The sequence below is a fragment of the Podarcis liolepis genome, assembly GCF_965112155.1.
Source record: "Podarcis liolepis genome assembly, chromosome: 16".
Classification (NCBI taxonomy): domain Eukaryota; kingdom Metazoa; phylum Chordata; class Lepidosauria; order Squamata; family Lacertidae; genus Podarcis; species Podarcis liolepis.
Window position 1 is genome coordinate 1836703 of NC_139567.1, and position 23991 is coordinate 1860693.

General features: G+C 43.6%; 1 protein-coding gene across 1 annotated transcript; it reads left to right on the top strand.

Annotated features, from left to right (window-relative positions):
• Positions 1 to 660: 660 nt before the first annotated feature.
• On the top strand, positions 661 to 21340 carry SLC39A14 (solute carrier family 39 member 14; the record flags this gene model as incomplete). The annotated part of the gene is made up of 8 exons (XM_083481254.1): positions 661 to 675; positions 1173 to 1359; positions 3499 to 3668; positions 7936 to 8058; positions 10651 to 10833; positions 11532 to 11739; positions 13103 to 13287; positions 17456 to 21340. The coding sequence occupies 8 exons, from the start codon at positions 661 to 663 to the stop codon at positions 17600 to 17602; spliced, it is 1218 nt and encodes a 405-aa protein (XP_083337380.1). The 3' UTR covers positions 17603 to 21340.
• Between the last annotated feature and the right edge of the window lie 2651 nt (positions 21341 to 23991).

Sequence of the window (23991 nt, forward strand, 5' to 3'; positions counted from 1 at the left end):
TCGCGGCCACATTGCTTCTATATTGTAACACCTCTCTGGGGAGCAAGTTCTGTAATGTTGGTGCTGCCCCTGAGAAGGCCCTGTTCAGCATCACTACCCTCCTTGCTTCTTTTTAGTGGAGGAGGGGCAGGGTCTCCCTGTTATAGGTAGGTTTATATAGGGAAAGATGGTCTATGACATGCCCAGGTCTGGACCATTTAGAGTGTTAATGGTCAAAATCAGCACCCAATTATGGTTTAGTAGCAGTAGTACCCATATTACTTTATTATTCGTTGCAGTTGCTATCTTAGAAATAGTTAAATTATTATTATTATTATTATTATTATTATTATTATTATTATTATTATTATTTATTTGTGCTTTTATCTTGTATTTTTATCTCGTGGACTTCCCTAAGATCATTGGATGAAGGGGGTGTGGGTGTGTATACCATATTTTTCCGTGTACAAGATGATGTCTCTCCCTCCCCCCCCCCCCATTTTTCAGTCAAAAATTGGGGGTCATCTTATACACAGATTTATATCTTAAGTCTTGGGTCAGCTGGCAGCTCCTGGCATCTCCTGAGTGGAGTGCGCTATTCAGGGCGCTGGCTGGAGAGGTGAGGAGGGAGCTTGGCCGCAGTGCCACCAGCTCTCACCTGCTGAGGCGAGGCAAAGCCAGATGCAGGCTGGAGAGGTGAGACGAGGCGAGGCTGTGCCGAGATGCGGGGTATCGCCCCTCCAAAAAAGCAATTTCCCCCAAAAGCAGAACAACTTGAACAAACTGATTTCTTAATTTTGGGCTCCCAAAAGTAGGGGTCATCTTATACATGGGGTCGTGTTATAAATGGAAAAATACTCTGTGTGTATTGCAGTTTTAGTAGTATTAAGACATATTCACCCTACCCTCCAGCTGAAAAGCCTCCTGGAATGGTTATATAAGATCTATACAAACGTGTCCCTGCCCTCAAGCATCATAAAACTGCTATGTTTTTATACTCACCAGCTTGAATAAAAACAGTTCAGGGAGAACAGGAGCCAAAGGGAGCTAGAATGGTGATAGGAGGCCGTGCATAATTTGTGGTCTTCAGCAAGTGTGGGTCAGTAAAGCTCACTGGGAAGCCTTCAGGGTGTGAATGCTAACAAAAGGCACAACTCTGGGATTTTCACCACGCCTTGCTCTCTGTCCTATAGTGCTTCAGTTCCTCAGAGCTCTTTTCAACCCACAATCTGAGTGAAGACTCCAGCCTTGGCAAGAGTGAATTCCGAGAGTTCTGCCCAACCATCCTGCAGCAGCTGGAGTCAAGGGCATGCACGTCTGAGAACCTGGAAAATGAGGAAGATGAGAGGACAGAGGAGGGGAAGCCCAGTTCCTCAGAAGGTGTGTGTGCAGTTATAAGCCAGCCAGCTAGGCTAGCAAAAGTTTAACAGCTAGTCTTTTAAAGCAAAAGCTTCCTGAGAAATGCCTTCAAATCCTGACCATCCTTGTTCTCCTGCAAGTTGCTGTAGAAATGGAATGCCAACCAGAACTGTAAGCAATTGTTCTTAATGGGGTTTCCTTTTCCAGGTACAGGTTGACATAATGCCCCATACACCCTACCCTTGTTGTGTCCTTGCCTAGGAAAAGTCAGTTGATCTAAAATCCACCCCCCTGGTATGATTTCATTGTGCTCCAAATTGAGCTGTCAGTGCTGTCAAGGCAGCTCCATGCATATGCTTGCTGCTGCATACTTACAGGTGAAAGTGGGCCTTTGGAAGTACAGGTATTGCTCTCAATGAAAGACAAAATTAGAATTGTTTAGGCTGTGGAGAAGAAAGCATGAGGTTTTATTCAGTGTTGGTCGTGCTCAGAGCAGACCTATTGAAGTTAACGGATATGACTAACTTAGATCTATTAATTTTAGTGGATATTCTAAGTAGAACTTAGCTTGATACCACCCATGGTGTTTACACCTTTACACACAATGGAACAGCCTATAGGCTGACTCTCAATTTTACTCCTGTCATTCACAAATTTGTGAATTCACAGATCTTCCTGTTTGTGGACAGGAAATGTGGGTCCACAATTAATGAACCATATATAACACACTTTCCCCTAGTTAGGGAACTATGCCAACCACCAGGTCCTATACTTGCTTACCTGAGAATAAGTCCCTTTAAACTCAGTGGAGTTACTTCTGAGTAGACACATACAGGATTGCACTGTATGACAAAATAGAGAACTTGAAAATACTATCTACTGAGAAGAAAAAGCTCAGTATATAAATAAGAGGTCGTCCCTGCTGGTGGGTATTTGCAGAAGAGCCAGTGATTACAACCGCTTTTGTAGATCTTAAGATGGGTATGAGTCATCATTGAGATGTTACAGGAATATTAAACAAAAAGGCAACAGGATAAGAAACAGTGTACTTTAAATATGTATGTGTGTGTTTGTTTGAAAAAAGGATTTGCTTAGTGCATACATTTTCACTGTTAAGTTTCCACTTTTATTTCACAGACCTTTTGAATTTGGGAGGAGGGGTTCCTTCTACACTTCCTCTGCCTGCTGTGGCTCCTCAGCCCAGCACTGGCAATGTGTCTCACAGGCAAATATGCAGAAATCCACACATCCAGTTGTTTACATACAAACTGCTGCTGCATATAAGGATCTGTGGATTGGGGAAGTAATTCTACCCTATGGTTAGAAGAGGAAAAGAGTTGGCTGCCTCAGACCCTCTCAAAGCCGTCCATGAAGAACATTATAAGAAAGCTTCACCTGCCTCAAGATCATCTCCCTTGCTGGAATCTGGCGCACAAACCTTCCAGATATGGCCTGTCACAGATTTTGAGTAACCTCGTAGATGTATACACACAAAAGGAGGTCAAAAATGACCCTAAAGAGTCTATTGTTGACATTCCAGAAATAAGGAAGTGAGATTAATGTAATATGATTATTCTTTTCAGCTTTCTTCGTGTTGTTCACAGACGTTGCCTGAAGCCAGAAAATTTGGGTCTGCAGTTAATGAGCAACATAAATTGTACACGTTTTATCTAAGGAGCTTTAAAAATGGTTAATCTAAATCTCTTTTTGCCAGTCAGTGAGCGATGGCAAGTTTCAACTTCCAACATCCTGGGTAATCTAAGCAAATTCCTCACTGATGTAACCTGAATGGCAGCATACTCTTCAGTTTTTGTTTTATGAACCTTGTTTTGTATCAAATTGTAACATTTTTAAGCAACCTGAAATCCTAAATCACAATTCCTGCTGCCTCTACATCATGTTTTCAGTTTCTTAATAGATCCTGATATTGAGTTGGTATTGAGTATAGCTCTCAGTACCAAGTTTGAGAAGAACTCAGAGGCTGCGCTTCTGTCTTCTGGCTATCCTAGTGCTGTACATCTTAAACTCCTAGAGAATTGCAATAAAACCTTATTTCCAGTGAGATCAACTTCAGCCTTCCCAGCTTTGGCTGTCTATAGAGGCCCCTTCCTGTTTTCAATTATTTGGGTAAACTGGCCCTCCTTTCTATTTGTTTCACAGTCTGGGGCTTTGGATTTCTCAGTGTTTCACTGATTAACCTGGCCTCCCTACTTGGCGTCTTCATCGTGCCCTGCACCAAGAAGGTCTTTTTCGCCCGAATCCTAACGTATTTCATCGCGCTCTCCATCGGGACATTGTTCTCTAACGCACTGTTCCAGCTGATCCCAGAGGTGCAGTAAGACACAGACACATGGACTGAGTCACAATCTACTTTTCCTGTCACTAAGTTCTCTGCTGATAGGCTGCTCAAAGTTTAGAGCAGGCATCCCCAACCTGCGGCTCTCCAGATGTTTTGGCCTACAACTCCCATGATCCCTAGCTAACAGGACTAGTGGTCAGGGATGATGGGAATTGTAGTCCAAAACAGCTGGAGGGCTGAAGGTTGGAGATGCCTGGTTTAGAGAGGGGGAAGCTTGCCCTGCCCAGGGATTCCTTTTGGGGATGACCTTTTCTCCTCTGAGCATCAGGAAGCTTCCTAAGATCAGCTGAGAGAAAAAGAGCAAATTCTCCTCCATGGTCCCTGTGTAGGCACATACATGAATTCTGTGCTTGCTCAGAGCACATCTTGGGAATTTTCTTGAGCCATAATGCATGTTTCCTCATTTCAAGGGCAGAAGCTTAGCACCACTCTCCTAGTCCTTGTTTCTTGCCGTTCACAGTCATCCAAAGCAGCAGTGTGACTTTAAAGTGCACCTTGTGGGTGTTGGCAGCGCTGGGAGGATTTTGCTTCTTGACCTCCATTCCACCATTGATGGAAAGGGGTTGATTGTGCTTTTAGTGAGAGGTTTCTTCACTTGTGCAAAAGTGTGAAAAGGAATGTTGGGTTTTTTGGTCATATCTGCTAACTAGCACAATATTTCTTTGGGAACGTTGTGAGGGCAACTTCACTGAAACAATGGGAAATAGTACCCTTTACCTAAACCTAGCCAGCTAAAGTAGATGTTGCCTAGAGTGACCTAGAGGAAGAGGTATACATTAATCTGGATCTATGTGTGGGCTGTTTCTGTAGGCTGAGTCCTTCTAGTAGTCAAGTTCATTCACTGGCCTGATGAAAGAGTAGGTAGGGGAAAAAGTGTGGCTGTCAGCTTCAGAGACTGTTTTGCAAAGGAACACCAATATTCTGGAGAAAGATCTTTTATGTTTTTTCTTGGCTTCTCTTTCAATAATTGATCTGATTTTACCAACAACAAAAGAAGAGGTTTCTTGAGCAGTGTTGGACTTTGCCAGATTTAATCTTGACATAATTTTGTTTGAATTGCATGTTCTGGGGCTGCTTAAATACAAACAAGAACACTCTACTTCCTGATTTTGGAGTTTGTAACCCTTGTCTCCTTCATTTGCTCTGTTTTTGTGAGGGCACAGTTTTTGCAGTTCCGCAAGCTTCTAAAATTGTGGGCTGAAATAAGACATTGGTTTGTCCATGGTATGAAAGAGCCACCCTTTGAACCCAGGACCACCTTTGCTGTCTGTCCTGGCCACCTCACCAACTGGCTTCTTCCATTGAAAAAGGCTAAGGTCACAAATCTTAGCAATACTATCCAGAATTTTTGAAGCTCCTATGTTGTATCGCTAATTTACTGCCTGTCCAAGGCATGACGTACTGTATTCCCTCTTGAATTTATGGTATTTTCAGCTCCAAAACTGTGCATCTGATGAGGGGGAAGGAATTTGTTGCTTGAAAACAAAACTATATTTGTGATCAAACTGTAACAGAAATTACTGTATATGCTTCACCTCCATGGTTAGTTGCCTGCCGTGGAAGAACAACTGGTATGCATTTGCATCACTCACTTAGTTGGACTTTGGGGACTTTCTGTAGTTGGGCAGCAGAGACTCTGTAATTCTACGGGTGCCCATCTGCTCGGTAGGTATGGCCACATGCGTATCATATGTACAGGCAAGTAACTGTTCACTCTGGCCAGGCAACAGACCATGATGGTGGGGGGTGTAGGATGCTGAGAGTAAAACAGGTGCTCTTCATGACACTGGAACTCTGGTATTGTCCCTGTGCTAGAAAAAAGAGGGGAAACGTGACTGGACAGCCCCACCAACAGTCTGGAGAGCTAGGGACGTTAAATGCTCTCGTCAGCTATGGTATGGACGTCTTACAGTTGTGATCTGAAGCATCACTTAGGGACGGCTTGAATGGAATTACAAACTTATGTACAAACTAATGTGCATTTATAGAGGCCATTTGTAGCAGGACTGTCTACAGAATACATGAGATATGGAGAGATCCCACTCTATAGAAAGCGAAAGTCTCCACCTTGCTTGTGAAGGGACTGGTCTCCTCCATATCTCATATGGGTGCAATTGTCCCATGATGAAACTACCACCTATTGGAGGTGCACAATTGTCTTTGCTGGAGTTCCAGAGCCAGAGTACACCAGGTACTCCCAGCATACTTAAAGCCATATCCAATTAAACATCAATCACTAATGAAAGTCTCCTCTCTCCCTCCCACCCTCTCTCCTCTCTCTGTGATTTAAATTCATTTCTGCATATTCCTGTGTCCTGACTTCCATGGCATTCATCCCGCCTGTGATTTCACGGGGGGCGGGGGCTGGCATTCACACCGCAGTCTGGGGTTATGGTTTCCTCTGTGTGACTGTCATCTCCCTCTGCTCCCTGGTTGGAGCCAGTGTGGTGCCTTTCATGAAGAAGACCTTTTACAAGCGACTGCTCCTCTACTTCATAGCTCTGGCGATTGGTACTCTCTACTCCAATGCCCTCTTCCAGCTCATTCCTGAGGTATGACTAGGGCCTCTTGGCCTTCCTTGTGTGGCTGTTTTTGTGTCATCTGTGGTGAGAGGAATTCTAGTAGAAAAGTGATATTGTGCTGGTGGTATTAGTCTTGGATGAGTTGTGAACTGTTTGGCACTTGAAAAACTTAGTGGGGCATTTCCTTGGGTTTTCACTCTTTAGAGTAGTGGTAGCCAGCGTGCTGCTCTCCAGAGAATGTTGAAATCTAACTCCCATTATCCCTGACTGTTGGCTCTGCTGGCCTGGGCTGACGGACATTGCAGTGCAGCAGCGCCTGGAGGGAAACTGAGCTGGCTACACCTGCTTCAGTATTACAATGTCAGAAGAAGTTAAAAACGGCTTGGAAGCTAACTCACACCTGACTGTAACAGTCTGAAAGCAAGGCCAGTTAAGATAATGACAGTCCCATGCTGAGAGGTCTTTGTCAATCTCATGCCTTTAAAGACAAGGCTCCTGTGCTAGCACATAAGGCTGCACAGATGACACCTGCTGTCAGGAGCATGTGGAGATTGCAGCTGTCCTCAGTGCTGCTTCCTGGGTGGTGCCATCCAATGCAGGGGGAGGCAGGCTAGAAACGAAGCTGTGGGGGAAGCCATGGGGTTTGGAGCCTCACAGTGCTTCCATAGCCAATATAAAGAGCTGGGTGCTGGTCCCTGGCTTGCAAGCTGGGAGGCAGAGAATAGAAGGGTGAGCAGAGCAAGCAAGGTAAAAACAGAATAAAGGGAGGGGAAAATAGGAGAAGAGCAGGTTGCATTGTCCTAAGGAAACTGAGGCTGAAGGAAAAGACAACATGAAGAACCGAAAACGGAAAAGGACTGCTAATCCTAATCATAAGCCAAAATAAGGGATGGGTGATGGTCGAAGAAGGTAGTTGTGTGTGAGGGTCTAGTTATGGTTTAGGAGCTAGACAGGAAAGTGAGAAGCCATTGGTGGTTGCACGGTGCCTTTGTGGTGCTCGTTTCCTCCTCATAAAATACCTGACTAACGTCAACATTCAACGGCATGTTCTTGGGAAGTTTTCCTTTGTAATGAAAGTGTTTGAGACAAAGGAGCATATCTTATCTAGAAAGGGGAGGGAAAGTGGCCTTTACACCATAAGAAAAAACTATAAGAAGGTCTGAGTCCTAGGAGGCAAGTCAATGAATCAATGGGTCATAGTGGAATCCCTCTTGTTCTTACACCAGGTGAGATACAAATGAGCTCTGGTCAGATGATCTTCTGCTTTAGGAAGTGGTAAAACTTATGCCTGAGTTGCACCACTTTGTGGATGTGGATTTACATGGCTGAATACTACTACATTTTTTTAATGCACCACATATAGAAAACTAGCCAATCAAACAGCAAGCTTCTGGCCTTGCTGACTTCTGTCAAACATGGTTTCTATACGAAAGGAACATGTGCCTGTGGAGAAGCATTCAGCAGTGTGAACCCACATCCCACTTGGCACAGCTGCAACACAGGTTTATTGCTGCCATAATGTGAATTCAGGGAGCAGCCAGCTGCCATCAAGATATACTTCTGTAGGTCAAGTGATAAATTCCTGTGCTCTGCAGCTTTTTACTTCCTCTTAGGCCTTCTCTTAGATTGAAACAGGTGGGAGGCAATGTAAACTGCATAAATGTGCTGTTATTTAAGTATACTTTTCACTTACCTTTTCTTGCCCCTACTCCACAGGCCTTTGGATTCAATCCTCGGGAAGATGATTATGTCTCCAAATCCGCTGTTGTCTTTGGGGGCTTTTACTTGTTCTTTTTCACAGAGAAAATATTGAAGATGCTTCTCAAGCAGAAAGACACGGTGAGGGAGGAACCAAAACACTTACTGATGAGAACTACTTCTGGTGCAAATTTCCCATTACTGTTCTTTTAAACAAATATTTGAATATTGCTTGGCATCAGATATAACAATGTCATAATTTTGAGGGACAGAAAGCTAAAGAAAATAAGACAGTAGTTTTCCCTTTAAATATATTAGAAGCAGAATTCTTTCCAGAGAATCAGCAGTTTAAGATGGTAGCTTGCAAACTTTTATGTGCAGTGAAACTCTTTTCCACACTGACCTGCCTGTTGAAGAGCCCTGATGGATCCAGTACCAACCCTGCACCTCCAGCTGCTTGGCGATGCATTTTGGAGAGTACCCTGGTTTTGTGTGGGGCAGCAGCCAGGCCTGTTGGCTGTCACTATGCGTGTGCCAGAATATATCCAGTACTCTCTCATGGCTGCATATTTCAGGGCACTGTTTGCAGCCAGCTGTTTTTCAGGGAAGCTTATTTGCCAATGCTGATTCCTCCAGAGCATTGCAGATAAACTAGTAGGATGCCATGCTTCTCTCTGCTTCTGACCAATAGCAGACAGCAGGGTGAGGCAGCGGCACTCACCTAACTTACAGTTGCCTGCATCATGGCTGGATGCCAAGAGAGGCAAGACGACAGCAAGGTCAGCACAATACGCATGCGCTAGCAGAGCCTATCGAGCGCTCCTGCCACCATGTGAGCTCGCCAGCACCTCACTTCTCTCTGTCCCAGTATGCAGCGGCAACCAGGTCAGGTGAGAGTCTCTGTCTCATCCTGCCATCGTCCACTGATTCTCATCTCTAGCTCTCAAGGGATCTAGATTGGAGAATAAATGTTACTGCTTCTTAGTCTCAGAAGCCCAGAGTCCATCCTGCAATCTGTCTTGCATCTATTGAGGCTATTCCAACTACATCTGCTCTTCCTTTCCATCTTTAGAGTGCTAAAAAAACCCTTCAGACTTTGTGGCGCCATCATAATGCCTAGCCTTTTCTCCTCCCCTTGCCCCCAGTACTTTGTTTAATATCAAGCCTGATACAGTGTTCCAAGGGACTTGCAAGCTTGCTCACAGTGTTCTGACATTTTGGTTGATGCTAAGAAAAAAATATTACCATACCATTACTATTCTGGATTTTATTTTATTTTGACCTAATGGACCCACATGGCCAGCTACAATTTTAAATGTTAAATAGTAAGTCACCAGGACAAACGGAGCTCTGAAAGAATGCATATATATCACCCCTCTGCCATCCTCGCTAATGGCAGTAATAGCAATCTTTACAAAAGCCTCCAAAGGTATTCCAGAGAGGCTTCCTTTTAGTACCATTCAAGTCGGTCAAAACGATAGTGTAAAATAAAACACTATAAACAGTTTAGAGACAATCCAATTCCTAACCACTTCCCTTCCTGTTCACTTCCTTCTCTTTTTTCTTTTTCTTCTTTTCTTCTTTTCCAGCCCCGTTCGAAGCCCTGTTCACTTCCTTCTCATGCACGCAGCCTTGTTCAGTGGTCTTCCAGGCCTTTCGGTTCAGTCCTTGGACTTTCAAACATTTGGTGCCCATAATAGCAGATTCAAAACAACTGTAGAACATTTGAGTTAGGGTAGTTTGCTCAGCTGCTTTAATGTTAACTGATAATGTATGGAACAGTCAACAAGGATATTGCAATGAGAAAGCATATCTCATAAACAGGGTCATGTCATGGAATGTTCCTTTATAGACGCAAATTAAAGTTGATATAACTGATTCCAGTTGAAAAAAGGCTTTTTATAGCCTACATAGCTAACATACTAAATGGAAAGCTCTTTTATGAATCAGTAGGCACAGAGAGTTGCTTTTCATGACAGAGAAGTCAGCAGTGAACTACCCTAAAAATACTATATTGTGGTGTCTGTGAACTGTGAGATCATAAAACTTGCAGATAAGTGTTGTGGAATTCAGCAAGTTACTAAAGAATTATAAAGAAGTGTGGTGTGTGGTGCCTTACTGGTGAAAAGCCAGAAAAATTTAATGTGAGGAACTGACGCAGCTGACAGTGGGGAGTATACCCTAAGCTGTGTTGGAGCAGTGTGGGGTGAAAGGTTACTTGCTGATCTGGCTGGCTTGCCCCAGCCATCCTGGGTGGCTTCCAACACAACAACATCAAACATTAATAGTAACAATCTGATCCAATATAAAAGTCACAATAACTTTAATAACGTACATCAAACATTCAACATGCATCAGAATCTTATAGTAAACAGTAAAATTAAACACCAGCAAATAATAATTAAACAGTTCACACTTATCAACTCCAATAAAGAATTAGCAATCTATAATCAATAAAAATAACAGCAATTCACATTGCATAAAATACCACAAAACATACAAGACCATCTAAAAGGATCAGACTGAGAAACAAAGACACACAACTTATAAAACTATTTTTTAAAAATATCCCTGAACTCCTCTCTTCCCAGCTGCTGCTGCTGCTGTCCTCAAAGTCATAGCCTGGGAAGGGCTGGGTGGGGGGGTTCAAGGCAGGTGGAAACGCCATTGCCTGATGAGGAACAGAAAGTCTCTCTCCCTCCCCTTCAGTTCTTCCATCTTTGTATCCCCCAGAGTCATCATGGGCACAGCCACTACAGCACTGAGACCCTTCCTTCCAAGAAAGACCAAGAGGAGGGGGTCACTGAAAAACTGCAGAATGGTGACTTGGATCACATAATCCCTAACAAGAATAGTGACCTGGAATGCAAGAATCCATCTGTTGATGAGAAGATTGTTGGCTCCTTGTCTGTTCAGGTACCTACCTATACTACTAATGTATTGCTTCCAGCCCTGCTGGAGATAAATTGTCTTAGTTTGCAAGAATCATAGAATCATAGAGTTGGAAGAGACCACAAGGGCCATCGAGTCCAACCCCCTGCCAAGCAGGAAACAAGAAATAGACTTAATGGGAAGACTGATCCAAGGTAAAGCACCTCATATGTATCTTAGTCTGCTTTTGTTGGGAAAGGGTAGAGGGAGTCTGCCTTTGGCCCATGCAGACATAACATCTGCTTTCATAACCAGTGTGCAGTGTGCTGTGACAGCTCCTGATGTCTGATGACTTACTTCTGCAGAAGCAGATGGATATTGGCACAATCATAGGTGGGTGGTTTGCACTGATGTACTGGCACAACATGGAAAATATCAGCAAACCTGATACCACAAAATTGTCAGGCAAACAGCTTGCTTGGGTAGAGTGGGGAGGTGAGATGAGGCAATGTTGGAAGTCTGTTTTCATTTGACGTTTTGTTGGTTAGGACATTGCTACTTTAAATTCCTTGCTCTGCTCCACATTTCCCAAAGCATCAGTGTGCTTTTGTATCTCCAGTTGTAGGCACTAGGTGGCCGTGTGTACACATTGTATGATGCCGGCTCCATGCAAGTGTGCTCTTGTACTGCAGGAGTTGATGAGAGAACTCTTAATTTCAAGCACTGATCTGCTGCCTTTTCAGGACCTCCAGGCTTCTCAAAGCACTTGCTATTGGCTGAAGGGCGTGCGCTACTCTGACATTGGCACCTTGGCTTGGATGATCACCCTGAGTGACGGCCTCCACAATTTCATTGACGGCTTGGCCATTGGTGCCTCCTTCACTGTGTCCGTCTTTCAGGGGATCAGCACTTCTGTGGCCATTCTCTGTGAAGAATTTCCTCATGAGCTAGGTATGTGCTCCTCAAACTCTGAGATGGGACTGAAGCAAATGCCAGGAGTGTGGTGTCTGGAAATTCTCTTGATGTCTACAGGACAAAACCATGTATACAGCCTTTTCTAAACAGAGGTGCAAGTGGGAGCACTTTCCCCATGCTTCAGAGGGGTGGCTGGGCCCAGCCCTGTGGGACTCCCTTAGACAGGGCCCCTCCCTGCTGAACTTCAGGCTCTTGACAAGGACTTTCCTGCTTCAGGTGGCATTTTAAGGTAGCTTTCTGATTCTGGGATAACTTTCAATTGTTCTTATTCTTTGTATTTTTTAAATACACCTTATTCTGAGTATTAAACAGGATATAAATACCTGAAGTAAATTAATGAGGTTGCAGAGTAGGGCTATTGAAGGTTGTGACCCAGGAATCACTTAATTTAGTGTTGGGTGGGGGAAGTCCCTTGAACAGTTAGTTAGTAGCTTAATATCCGTAGCAGATGGGTCAGAGGGGGCAGGGGAACAAAAGATACAGAAGTGTGGGCCAGATTCAGTTAACAAGTCACACTAGCGGAAGCCCACACTTGTCTCAGAATAAGGTTAGTTGAAACAAGTCACTACCCTCAGGCACAAATGGCTTTGTGGGCAGATGATTTGGGTGGAGGGCGCAGTGAAATTCTGTGTGCTGTCAAAGGATGCTGGAGCTCCTATTAACCATGTGCCAGAATACTATGGGGAAGCAGGCTTAACTCACCACAACACTGCAGGAACTTTGTTATTTTCTCCAAGTGTAGAGAAAATGAATGTGGCCTTCAGGCATCTCCTTTCTCTGGCGGGCCACAAGGAATTCATGGTAGTGTTTGAACAGCCTTCACCCACCTGGCACCTGCCACTTCCATCAGCATGGGCCACGTTTGTGAAGGCTTTGCTAGAAACTAGTTTTATGTACTTGTGTCCCACTGTGAACTGATCCCTCGAAAGGAGGATTAAACCAGACCAGTCAGGTGCTTGGAGGATTGTTAGAGTGGTCAGCAATCCTTCTGTTGGCCATGCAAGCACTGAGTGGGACTTGGGAGACTACAGCTCTCTTTGCAAGCCTTCCAGGTAGTTACCCCCCAAAGTTATCTGGTGATCTAGTTGAAGGAGGTGGTTGAAGTGCTTTAGTGAATTTGAGGTGTCTGAACTGTATATCATATATAGAGTCATTAGGGTTTAATGCTTAACCAACACTTTTGTGCATCACCATAAACCTGAGAAAGTATATCAAACAAATATTTTTGATTTGCAAAATGTTATTGTTGATTGAACAGGAATCTGATTAAACTTTGATCCCACTGACCTGATGCAATCTCTCCTTTTTCACTTCCTTCCCATTGCTCTTGGTCGTGCAGGTGACTTTGTCATTCTGCTGAATTCTGGAATGTCCATCCAGCAAGCGCTGTTCTTCAATTTCATCTCTGCTTGCTGCTGCTATGTGGGACTAGCCTTTGGGATATTGGCGGGCAGCCACTTCTCTGCCAACTGGATCTTTGCTTTAGCTGGTGGAATGTTTCTCTACATTGCATTGGCTGATATGGTAAGTCCTCAGTTTGGTACTTTCCTGTTCAAAGGAATCTTGATTCATCCCTGATCAAATATTATGTGGTCTTCCACCGCAGTTGGACCAAATGTGCCTGCAGTTTCAAAAAAGTTGGTGAGTCCTTGTCTAACCATTGCACAACATTGTTATATCCCATAATTAAAGAAATAGAGGCATTGCACATAGCATCTGGTAGATGCTTCCTCTGCAGACTTTGTAGTCCTAGCAGGTGCCCAATACTGAAGGGAGGCCCTGGCTAGCTGACACAGGTAGGGGCTGTTAACAGAGGGGGCATGATCCCTTGGCTGAGTTAGAATACTGTGGGTCAAACCTCAGCTGCCTTTGTGGTGGGGGGGGCAGGGAGGGAGTTGTAATCAAATCTGGCCCTGTCTGACCCATGTGAAGGGCTGCCCTGCCTTCAGGGGGCCTCAGCTGGGTGGGCAAAATAGAAGGGGAAGTTGGGAGGGGGCTAAAGCGTCACAATCCCACCATGGGGAAATGGCTGGAAAAGCGGTGTCCCAGTTCCCATACCTACTCTTTCCTTTTTTTATTATTATTTTATTTTATTTTATTTTACTTCTTTATTTCATGAGAGGGCATTTATGTGATTTTTGCTTATTCCCGGATCGTAACACCCGCCTAAGTCGGGAGTCACCTGTATCTATTTCACATTCCCATGTTGTGTGCTTCCCTTCAGATGGCAGGCAGACAGGCATAGGAGCTCTAGCTGTGTTAGGAATTAAATGGCATGTGGGTGTCCACATTTTCTGTAATACATCTCTCTGACTAATTTTGAAACTATCAGAATGCAGAGTTGTATCTTGTTGGTGGTGAGCCTCAATCCAGCTAAATTTGTGGCTAGGTTGAATTCAAACCAGATTAGACGATCAGCAAAGTCAGTCCTCAGGGAATGTGCAGGCGACCTTGGAACGGACAGCTCACGGAAGAACCCCGACGAAACCTAAGAGGAGGCGTGTAGTGGTGATAGGGGATTCCCTACTGAGGGGAACAGAAGCAGTGATCTGTGGGCCTGACAAGATGTTTCGCGAGGTGTGCTGTCTCCCCGGGGCTAAGATCCAAGATGTAACTGAACGACTGCAAGGAATCATAAAACCCACTGACAAATACCCTTTCCTCTTGGTTCATGTGGGAACCAATGACACTGCAAGCAATAGCCTCCAGAAGATCAAAAGAGACTACGAGGCTCTGGGCAGGAAATTGAAGCAATTAAATGCACAAATTGTCATCTCATCTGTCCTCCCAGTTGAACGACGTGGCCCAGGGAGGGAGGAAAAAATAGTGGAAGTGAACAGCTTGCTTTGCAAATGGTGTAAACAGGAACGGTTTGGATTCTTAGATCACGGACTGCAGTTTCTTGAAGATGGACTTCTGGCAAGCGATGGGCTGAACCTCACAACAGTTGGGAGGAATGTTTTTGCCAAAAATCTCAGAAACCTCATCAGGAGGGCTTTAAACTGACTAATGTGGGGGAGGGAGACAGTGCTCCTGAAGGTAGGAGTCTATCAATTGATGAAGATGATCATCCAAATGTCATAGACCAAATGGAGCAAACAGCATGCAGACCTAGTGGTGGGAGGAAAAAATCCTTAAATAAGAGACACGGGGGAATGATTAATGGACTTCAATGTCTGTACACTAATGCGCAAAGCATGGGAAATAAACAAGATGAGCTTGAGCTCTTGGTACAGCAAACTAAATATGACATAATAGGCATCACTGAAACCTGGTGGGATAAGTCCCACGATTGGAATGTAATAATGGGGGGATACAATCTATTTCAGAGAAACAGACCAGACAAGAAAGGAGGAGGAGTGGCGTTATATGTCAGGGATGTGTATACCTGTGAAGAGATCCAAGATTTAGAACCTCAAAGCCAAAGTGAGAGCATTTGGGTCAAAATTAAGGGAGAGAAGAATAACAGAGACCTCATTGTGGGAGTTTACTATAGATCCCCAAGCCAAACGGAGGACATATATGATGCCTTCCTGGAACAAATGGCCAAGCATGCAAAAGGAAGGGAGATAGTAGTAATGGGGGACTTCAATTACCCGGATATTTGTTGGATGTCAAACTCAGCCAAGAGCATAAGGTCAAACAGATTCCTCACTGGCCTTGCATACAACTTCATTGTCCAGAAAGTGGGAGAAGCAACAAGAGGAACAGCCATTTTAGATCTGGTCCTAACCAATGTTGATGACCTGGTTAGTGGGGTAGAAGTGGAAGGATCATTAGGCGCGAGTGATCATGCTCTTCTGAAGTTTACTATACAGCGGAAAGGAGCAGCCAAGCATACTAGGACTCAATTTCTTGACTTTAAGAAAGCCGACTTCATAAAACTTAGGGAAGTGCTGGGTGAGATCCCATGGACAGTAATACTAAAAGGAAAGGGAGTTCATGATGGCTGGGAGTTTGTTAAGAGGGAGATAGTAAAAGCACAACGTCAGGCAATACCAATGAGATGGAAACATGGAAGGTGCTTAAAGAAGCCAGGGTGGCTATCTAAAGAACTTTTAACTGAGTTAAGATTAAAAAAGGATGTGTACAAAAAATGGAAAAGGGGGGAAACCACCAAAGAGGAATTCAAACAAATAGCCAGCACGTGTAGACACAAAGTCAGAAAAGCTAAATTTTTGCACAGAATGAACTCAGGCTTGCTAGAGAGGTTAAAAGCAACAAAAAAGGCTTTTATGGGTATGTTCGTAGCAAAAGGAAGAACAAAGAAACAGTGGGGTCACTCAGAGGAGAAGATGGTGAAATGCAAACAGGGGACACAGAAAGGGCTGAACTCCTCAATGCCTTCTTTGCCTCAGTCTTCTCCGATAAAGAAAACAATGCCCGACCTGAAGAATTTGGAGCAAATGATTCAGCAAAGGAAACACAGCCCAGAATAAGAGGCCTGAGGGAGGCTTCCGGGACACTGCTGCTGCTGCTCTAGTGAGTTTGGGGTAGCCCAATGCAAAAATCCTGAGGATCCATGTGGATCCATGCTTTGTAACAACGTTTTTGCGCCATTGTGGCCCCATGAAACAGTGGGTGCGTGTGTGTTTTTGGTGCAGGCTGTAGCCATGGAAATGCTATGTGATCTGATGGTGAATTTGGGGTGACCCAGTGCAAAAATCCTGAGGATCCATGTGGATCCGTGCTTTGTAACCACGTTTTAAGTGGGGAGGGAAGGAAAAGAACTCAAGGAACAAGGAGCTTTTCCGCGGGGAGGAGGGTGGGAAAGAGCACTGTTGCTTTAAAGGTATACTTAAGGTATTTGCCCTGTGCCTGGGTTTTTGCCATTTAACAGTTTGCAGCCTTTTCCTTCCGCTCCTTGTTTTGAGGCAGAATAGATTTGAGCAAGTGAGGAGGACTTGGATTCCAGGGGATTCACCATTAGCTGTGTAAAAGTGCTCCTCCTTGCAGCCTGAACGATAAGCAGCCACCAGCAGCAATAGAATGGAGCACAAAAAAGCGGTAGGGGCACTAGGACCCAGACAATGCTCAAATCTATCCTGCCTGAAAACAAGCTGCTCCATCCCAGCCGATCAGCTGAGACACAGGGGGATTTGCGAAGTTTCCCCCTCTCCCTCATGCCCTCCCCAGCCTTTTTTTTTACTTCCTGGTTTTCACTGCGCTGGCTCAGAGCTCGAGGTGGGTTTTATTTTGCTTCTGGTTGTTTAAATTTTATCTTTCCTGCCGTCCCTCTGCAGCCTCATTGCTCTGATTAGAGAGCGCGCAGACCTTTGCTAGCGTCTCTCCCTCCTCCCGTGTAAGCGGCTGCTGCCGGCTTTGCTGCTATGGCTCTCCTTCCCTCCCTCCTCCCGGCTCCAGGTCGCTTTAAAGAAAGCAAAGTGAGAGCCTCGTAGAGCGTGTAAGCGGCTCCCGCTTTGCTTGACTGACGGCAGCCATGGCTCCGATCCGTGCATTTGCTCCATAACACGCACAGGCATTTTCTCTTACTTTCTCGGAGCAAAAAAGTGCGTGTTTTGGAGCGAAATTTACGGTAAGTTGGATAGATTGGAGCTCTCTGTCTTGAAAAGACTTGGTCCTGCATAAAATTAAGTTTTTATATCTGGTAGGAAATACTGTATAGCCTCTTGGAAGATATGGCTTTGTGTTTGCTACAAAACTAAATGTAATTTCTTTCTTCTCCCAATAGTTCCCAGAGATGAATGAAGTCAGCCGAGAGGATGAAAGGAGTGGTGGTGCTCTGATTGCCTTTGCCATCCAGAACGCAGGACTGCTGACAGGATTCACCATCATGGTGCTGCTTACCATGTACTCGGGTCAAATCCAGCTTGGATAGAGACATGCATCTTACTAATGGAAGGTGTATGGACTGTGTAAAGCACAGAATCTTCTCCAAAAATTACAAAAAGAGGCACTTTGATTAAGCCTGCTTCATGGATTCCTTCCTGGTTGACTTGCAGTGACTGATGAAACGCCCCACTGTTGGGTTAAGTGACCTAAGGACCACTTTATTGTGCTGCAATAGCATTCCCTCCTTCATCTTCTGAAGAACTCTGGAGGTGGAGGAAAGCTTCTAGCTTCTTTTTACCTCCTTAGGGGACTCAACCAGAGGGGTTCAAATACCCCATCATTCTTGGGCTGACAACAGACTGCTGTGTACACAGGTCTGTGGCAGTGTGGTTTTGATAGCAGAGAGCTCTTCCCACCTCTACATGCCCAAATTGCTTGAAGTTAGTAGATTAGAGTTTTAAATGGAGTATTGATGCTTAGTCAATTGGTTAGTTGGTTAGGTTTAAAAGATGGCTCAATTTTAAAAAGGGTAATACGGCTCCAGACTTCAGATAAAGTAAATAATACAAGAACTTACAAAAATAATGGGTGACAGGTATCCTCTTAGAGAAGGCATTTGAGAGAGAGCGAGAGGGAGGGAGAGAATGTGCTTGCCATGGAGCATGCATGTATGATCTAAACATGTAAGAATATTTTTATTCTAAAATACTATGCTTCATACAAATTATGCAATATGAGTAAGGTTCGTATGACTGACCTTAGATTTCTTTAATCAGGTAGCAGCGTTAGTTGTAAACTGTTAGGGACATATGAATGACTGTCCCCCTGGTTTAGGAGTCCTTCTTAACTCCCTCCGCTATGTTTTTAAGAGTGCCCCTTTTCCTTGGACACTGTGGGGCAAGATCAACCTTCCTCTTAATCTATTCTGTCTTCCTTTTGTTAGCCCACTGAGTTGCTTCTCTTGAAGGTGAGCTTCTGCAGGGCAAATGTGGCCGGGGTGAGTGCATTTATGCCCAGCAAAGAATGAGACATAAAGCAGTTGATTTGCATCCTCTGCTTGATGTGAAGGCCTTGGAGCAGTCTATGAACGTGAACCCCAGATTTGGAGAGGGGGTCTTAGGGAGGTTTCCTCCATGATTAGACTTTCCCAGAGTCACTAGGTGAACCAAAGTATGATTATCATATTGATAATATCAAGTCCTTCAGCTTAAGTGTAGTAAATTTTCCACCTCACAAATTCTCGTTGAGAATTTGTGAGTGTCTCATCACCAAAAGGAAAGCCTCGTTCTTTAGCAGAGAACAGCCATTCCTTGGTATGACTCCTAGAGTTTTTAATCTTTTGGGGCAATGCCTCTGTATCACCCTGTCTTGATGCGTAACGGAATGAATGTTGTCCTCTCTCTTTTCCTCTGAAAGGGGTTTGAGATGCAGAAAACAGTTGGATCACTTCCAATATGTTCCCCTATTATGGAAAGGCTGTATTGGGGCTGGATTCCACACCCACCAGGCCCAATATATTGTGGTGCTTGGGGTGGCAAATCCAAATTCCTCTTCCCTGGCAGCCACAGGAATGTCCTTCTGCACAAATGATTGGAAGCTTCTCAAGAGCCCTTAATATGATGCTCAACTTTGCTTACATGCTTTCTCTCATTGTAAGGCTACCTCTTCCTTCTTACCCAGGAATCAAGAAACTGAAACACCTTTATACTATTCTGAGGTCTAACGAACTCCTCCTCTTTCCAAGTAAAATGCAGATTGATTAGAAGATAGTAAGCGTTACCAATAGTCATGCAAGATTGGGACATGATCCATGGGTAGAATATAGCTTTTGCATTTCCAGTAAGGGGTGGGTTTACTATGCCAACCAGGCTTGGCAGTTCTAACCGGCAGGCAGAATAATTTGCACTGTCATTGGGCAGAGGGGGGAAGTGACTGCTGAGGATGTCTCTCTCCCCACCCCCGGCCTTTTGAACACTCGGCTGTGATGAGGGCTCAAACACCCACCATTTTTTGAAGGCTGCTTCTTAGGGCTTAATAGCTCTTGGTTTGTTGTTTGTGCCAATGAGCTTGGAGAAGAGGGGTAGATTCCCTCTTTCTGTTATAGGGCTCTTAAGGCCCACATGGGTGGGGCAGGGGAAAAATGGGACTGATGTTAGAAACACCATAAGCAAGCTCGGCCCCCCTGAAAACATTATAATACTATGGATTTTGATGTTTTTGCAGTACTTTTTTGTGATTCTGCAAATGTAACTATTGGTTAAAATTGCTGTTCAAACTTGGAGCATGCCTAAAAGTTGAGGCCCATGATAGCACAATGTGGAGAGCATTTGCTGGGGCATTGCTTATTGTCATAGTTAGGGGGGCACCAATTTGAGTTTCCCCATGGAGTTCTATTGCATAATGCTGCATTAGCTTTTAGAGGCATTGTGTATTCATTTTTTTATTAGGACAACTGGCCGTAATATAATAATGAGTTACACTTTCCTGCACAAAGAAAGTAATGTTTACTACTCTGCTGTGACTCTTGTGGATATTTTGAAAAAAATAGATGTAGATCAGAACTTTACAATATACCTGCATGATCAAATAGTCATTATGTCTTGAACCATCTTGCGTTGCTAAAAGGCATTAGCAACATTTCATTCAACAATCCATTAGTTCCATTTAATTCAATAATCACCATTTTCCCCTTATTGCTGCCACATTATTATTTCTAAGGCACCTTATATATATTTATGATTGTTATAGGATAAAATCTTTTTGATCATCACTTTTTAGTTTTGACTTGTCTGTGTGAGTCACTGTGAACAGGGAAACGCTCATTCAAACCTCCTGGTGGGGTTTGACTCCTCCCCTCTGGTACATTAAAAAAAATCAGACCAAAATGAAGGTCACCCTTTGTTCCTTAAAAAGTCAGAAATGAATTGCCCAGTACCCACTTTACAGTCCCCTATTTTGTTACTTGACAAGCAAATTTAGGAGGTCTGAAGTGATCATTCCAACATCTTTCTTCGTGGTTTTCATCCAGGAATTAACTGCTTTGAACAAATACAACAGTTTTTTCAGACTAGTAGCAGGGAGGTGATTTTCTAACCATTAAGATAGTTTTGGCATCCCTAAATGCAATAGTATGTATGTTAAGGTTCCTCCCGAGATCAGTCCAGTATTTAATCTGGATAGGATCTGTGTCCAGTATCTTCATCTCAACAATAATAGATTCCCCTTTGCAGCAACTTTCCGCTGTTTAATTCAGTTGTTTCTGTAGCCTCTAGCCTACTTTCTGTGTGGAGCTAATTAAATTCATTTTGTAGCAAAGGGGTGTTGGTCCTACTCTTGACAGCTGGAACAGTATATGAAAGTAATTATGAGATCACGTGCCGCTGGATCCTCAGAAGTTGGTCGTCCTGAGTTCAGTAGGGCCTGCTCTCAGGGAAGTGTGTGTAGAACTGCAGCCTTAACTCCTACGGACCTTAAGGAGGCTGTGGGTGCCATTATTGTACATGTAATTTTGAAGAATGGAAAGAGAAGGTACCATGTCTGTAGGTTATGCCAGAATAATTTGACCTTTGAGGGGAAAGGTTTTGAGAGGAGAGAAAGCAAAACTGACCAAACTTCAATTTGTATTTGTTTCTTTAATATGCTTGGTTTTCTAACATAATTTTCCCATCTCAGTATTTGAATAACTCAGGAGTTGTAAGAAAGTTTGTGGAAACAAAGAACATAACTTATGACACATGACTTGTAAAGTTATTTGTAAAATCCATAAATAAACTATATTCTGTAATGATTTTGTGAAGTGTGCTCTCCCCCCCCTTAGATACTCAGAGGAGAAGCCTGGAAGAAAGTCATTGGTGCTTTGTTACCTAGACACCTAAAAATGATGATTCTGGTCCCTGTAAATGTAAAATATTTTCCCAGCTTTGTTACTGAACAATGAGAAAAATATTCCTGTAGATACCCACTTGAGAGAATAGATTTAGAAAGTTGCATTTGGTGATGAACAAGTTCCCTGAAGGGTTTCTTTAATTTCACATTTATTTATTTATTTTTGGCACAAACATTCTCAGGAAGGCTAATAATAAAACAAAATCATTTAATAAAATGGCAGAAGACAACCAGGAATAGCAGAAAATGTCACAGTGGTTTTAAAGGGCAAAATAAGATCTTAAAAGTCTGGGAAAATAAAAAGGTGTCTGAATGGTACTGAAGAAGAGGTGAGCCTCTTTGGGGCGGGTATTCCAAAAGTAGGACATCAAATGGAAAAAGCTGCCTCCCCTGCTGCTACCTGCTTCAGAAGGTAGGAACAGACACAGGGAAGCCTTGGGTGGTGACTGTGGTGGGCATGCAGATTGCTGCTGGGAGGGGACCATAGCTGATGCCATGTATATCACATGTACCAGGCTCAACACTTCAAAACTCCAGTCAAAATGGTCCGATGACAAAGACCTTTACCTAGCGGGGCTTAAGGAATTCGGTCTTTGTAAATTCTAGTATTAACTGGTTTTCATAGCATCATACAATCTTCGAGTTGGAAGGGACCCCAAGGGTCATCTAGTCCAACCCACGGCAATGCAGAAAAGACTTTGACCTGTGCCTCCTTTTGTGCAGGCCAAAACATAGTTATCTTTCAGATTTCTTACTTCTCTAAATCTTGCAATGCAGTTTTCAGCTCAAAGAATGTGTCAAAATGCATCTTTTGAGATAAAATAAGTTCACAAATGCATTTTTGGGGATGGATTTTTAAAAAACATTGCAGATTAATGTGGAAACAGGGCTGAATGGACTTAGGAGCACATTCAGAACTGCAATTAACTGGAAATAGATTGTTCCACGCATCACTACCCTTGCCTCAGGCCCTGTAGAGTCACTGCCAACTAGTGTAGACAATACTAGGCTAGATGGACTACTTTCTAAGACCTAGTGTAAGTCGGCTTTCAATGTTCCTAACCACCAGCGCTTTGAACTGAGCTCAGAAACTGACAGGGAACCAGTGTGCTGAAGCAAGCAGTCTTGCATTACCTGAGTGTACGAAGTGGTAGAACTTTAATAGTCCATTTCTGCAGCCTTTATTATTAGTTATTTACTGCCCATAAGGAAACTGGCTTTGGTTGTAGTACTATGGTTTAAACAAAAGATGGCAGCAATGACTGTGTCTTAAAATCCATGTCCTTAGAGCATGAATTATGTGCACACTTGTGTCATGTATTTTATATATTTAACAGATGGTAGAGTATTACATTGAATAGCAATTGCTTGTTCTAAGGATGCTTCCAGATTTTCAGGTAACTGCTACATCAATATAGTGGAACCAGCAAATACTGTCCAGCATTTCAGATAGTAAGAGGAATACTCTTTTGTACTAGCATTGCCCCTGCTCTTACAATGGACATGGGGCCTGGTCTAAACATGCTCTTGCTTCCACCTTAGAGAGTGAAAGACTAGAGTGGTATCAGTAGTTCCAGGAACCCAGTTTGTTGTGAGATTTCAGGGCGGGATGTGCGTGTGTGTGTGAGAGAGAGAGAGAGAGATCTGAATTTGTTTGGGCCCTGGGTTGAAGCCAGGCTGGATGGGTGATATGGAAAAGGGAAATGTGTCAGAAGAAGGAATTTATATCCGCATTTATTACTTATTATTTTGTATTAATAGTTGTGTATATTTGTGACATTTGTTGTTGCTTTCAGTTTGCTGTGTACCACTTTTATAGATTAAGTAGAACAGAAATTGTCTAAATAAAGAAGACTCCCATCACTCCTGGAGAGAGAGGTCAAATGGGCCTTAGAAAGCACTGCTAATAACAAGGCCAGTGGAAGTGATGGTATTCCAGCTGAACTATTTAAAATTTTAAACGATGATGCTGTTAAGGTGCTACACTCAATATGCCAGCAAGTTTGGAAAACTCAGCAGTGGCCAGAGGATTGGACAAGATCAGCCTACATCCCAATCACAAAGAAGGGCAGTGCCAAAGAATGCTCCAACTACCGCACAATTGCACTCATTTCACACGCTAGCAAGGTTATGCTTAAAATTCTACAAGGAAAGCTCAAGCAGTATGTGGACCGAGAACTCCCAGAAGTGCAAGCTGGATTTCGAAGGGGCAGAGGAACCAGAGACCAAATTGCAAACATGCGCTGGATTATGGAGAAAGCTAGAGAGTTCCAGAAAGACATCTACTTCTGCTTCATTGCCTATGCAAAAGCCTTTGACTGTGTTGACCACAGCAAACTATGGCAAGTTCTTAAAGAAATGGGAGTGCCTGATCACCTCATCTGTCTCCTGAGAAATCTCTATGTGGGACAAGAAGCTACAGTTAGAACTGGATATGGAAAAACTGATTAGTTCAAAATTGGGAAAGGAGTACGGCAAGGCTGTATATTGTCTCCCTGCTTATTTAACTTATATGCAGAATTCATCATGCGAAAGGCTGGACTGGATGAA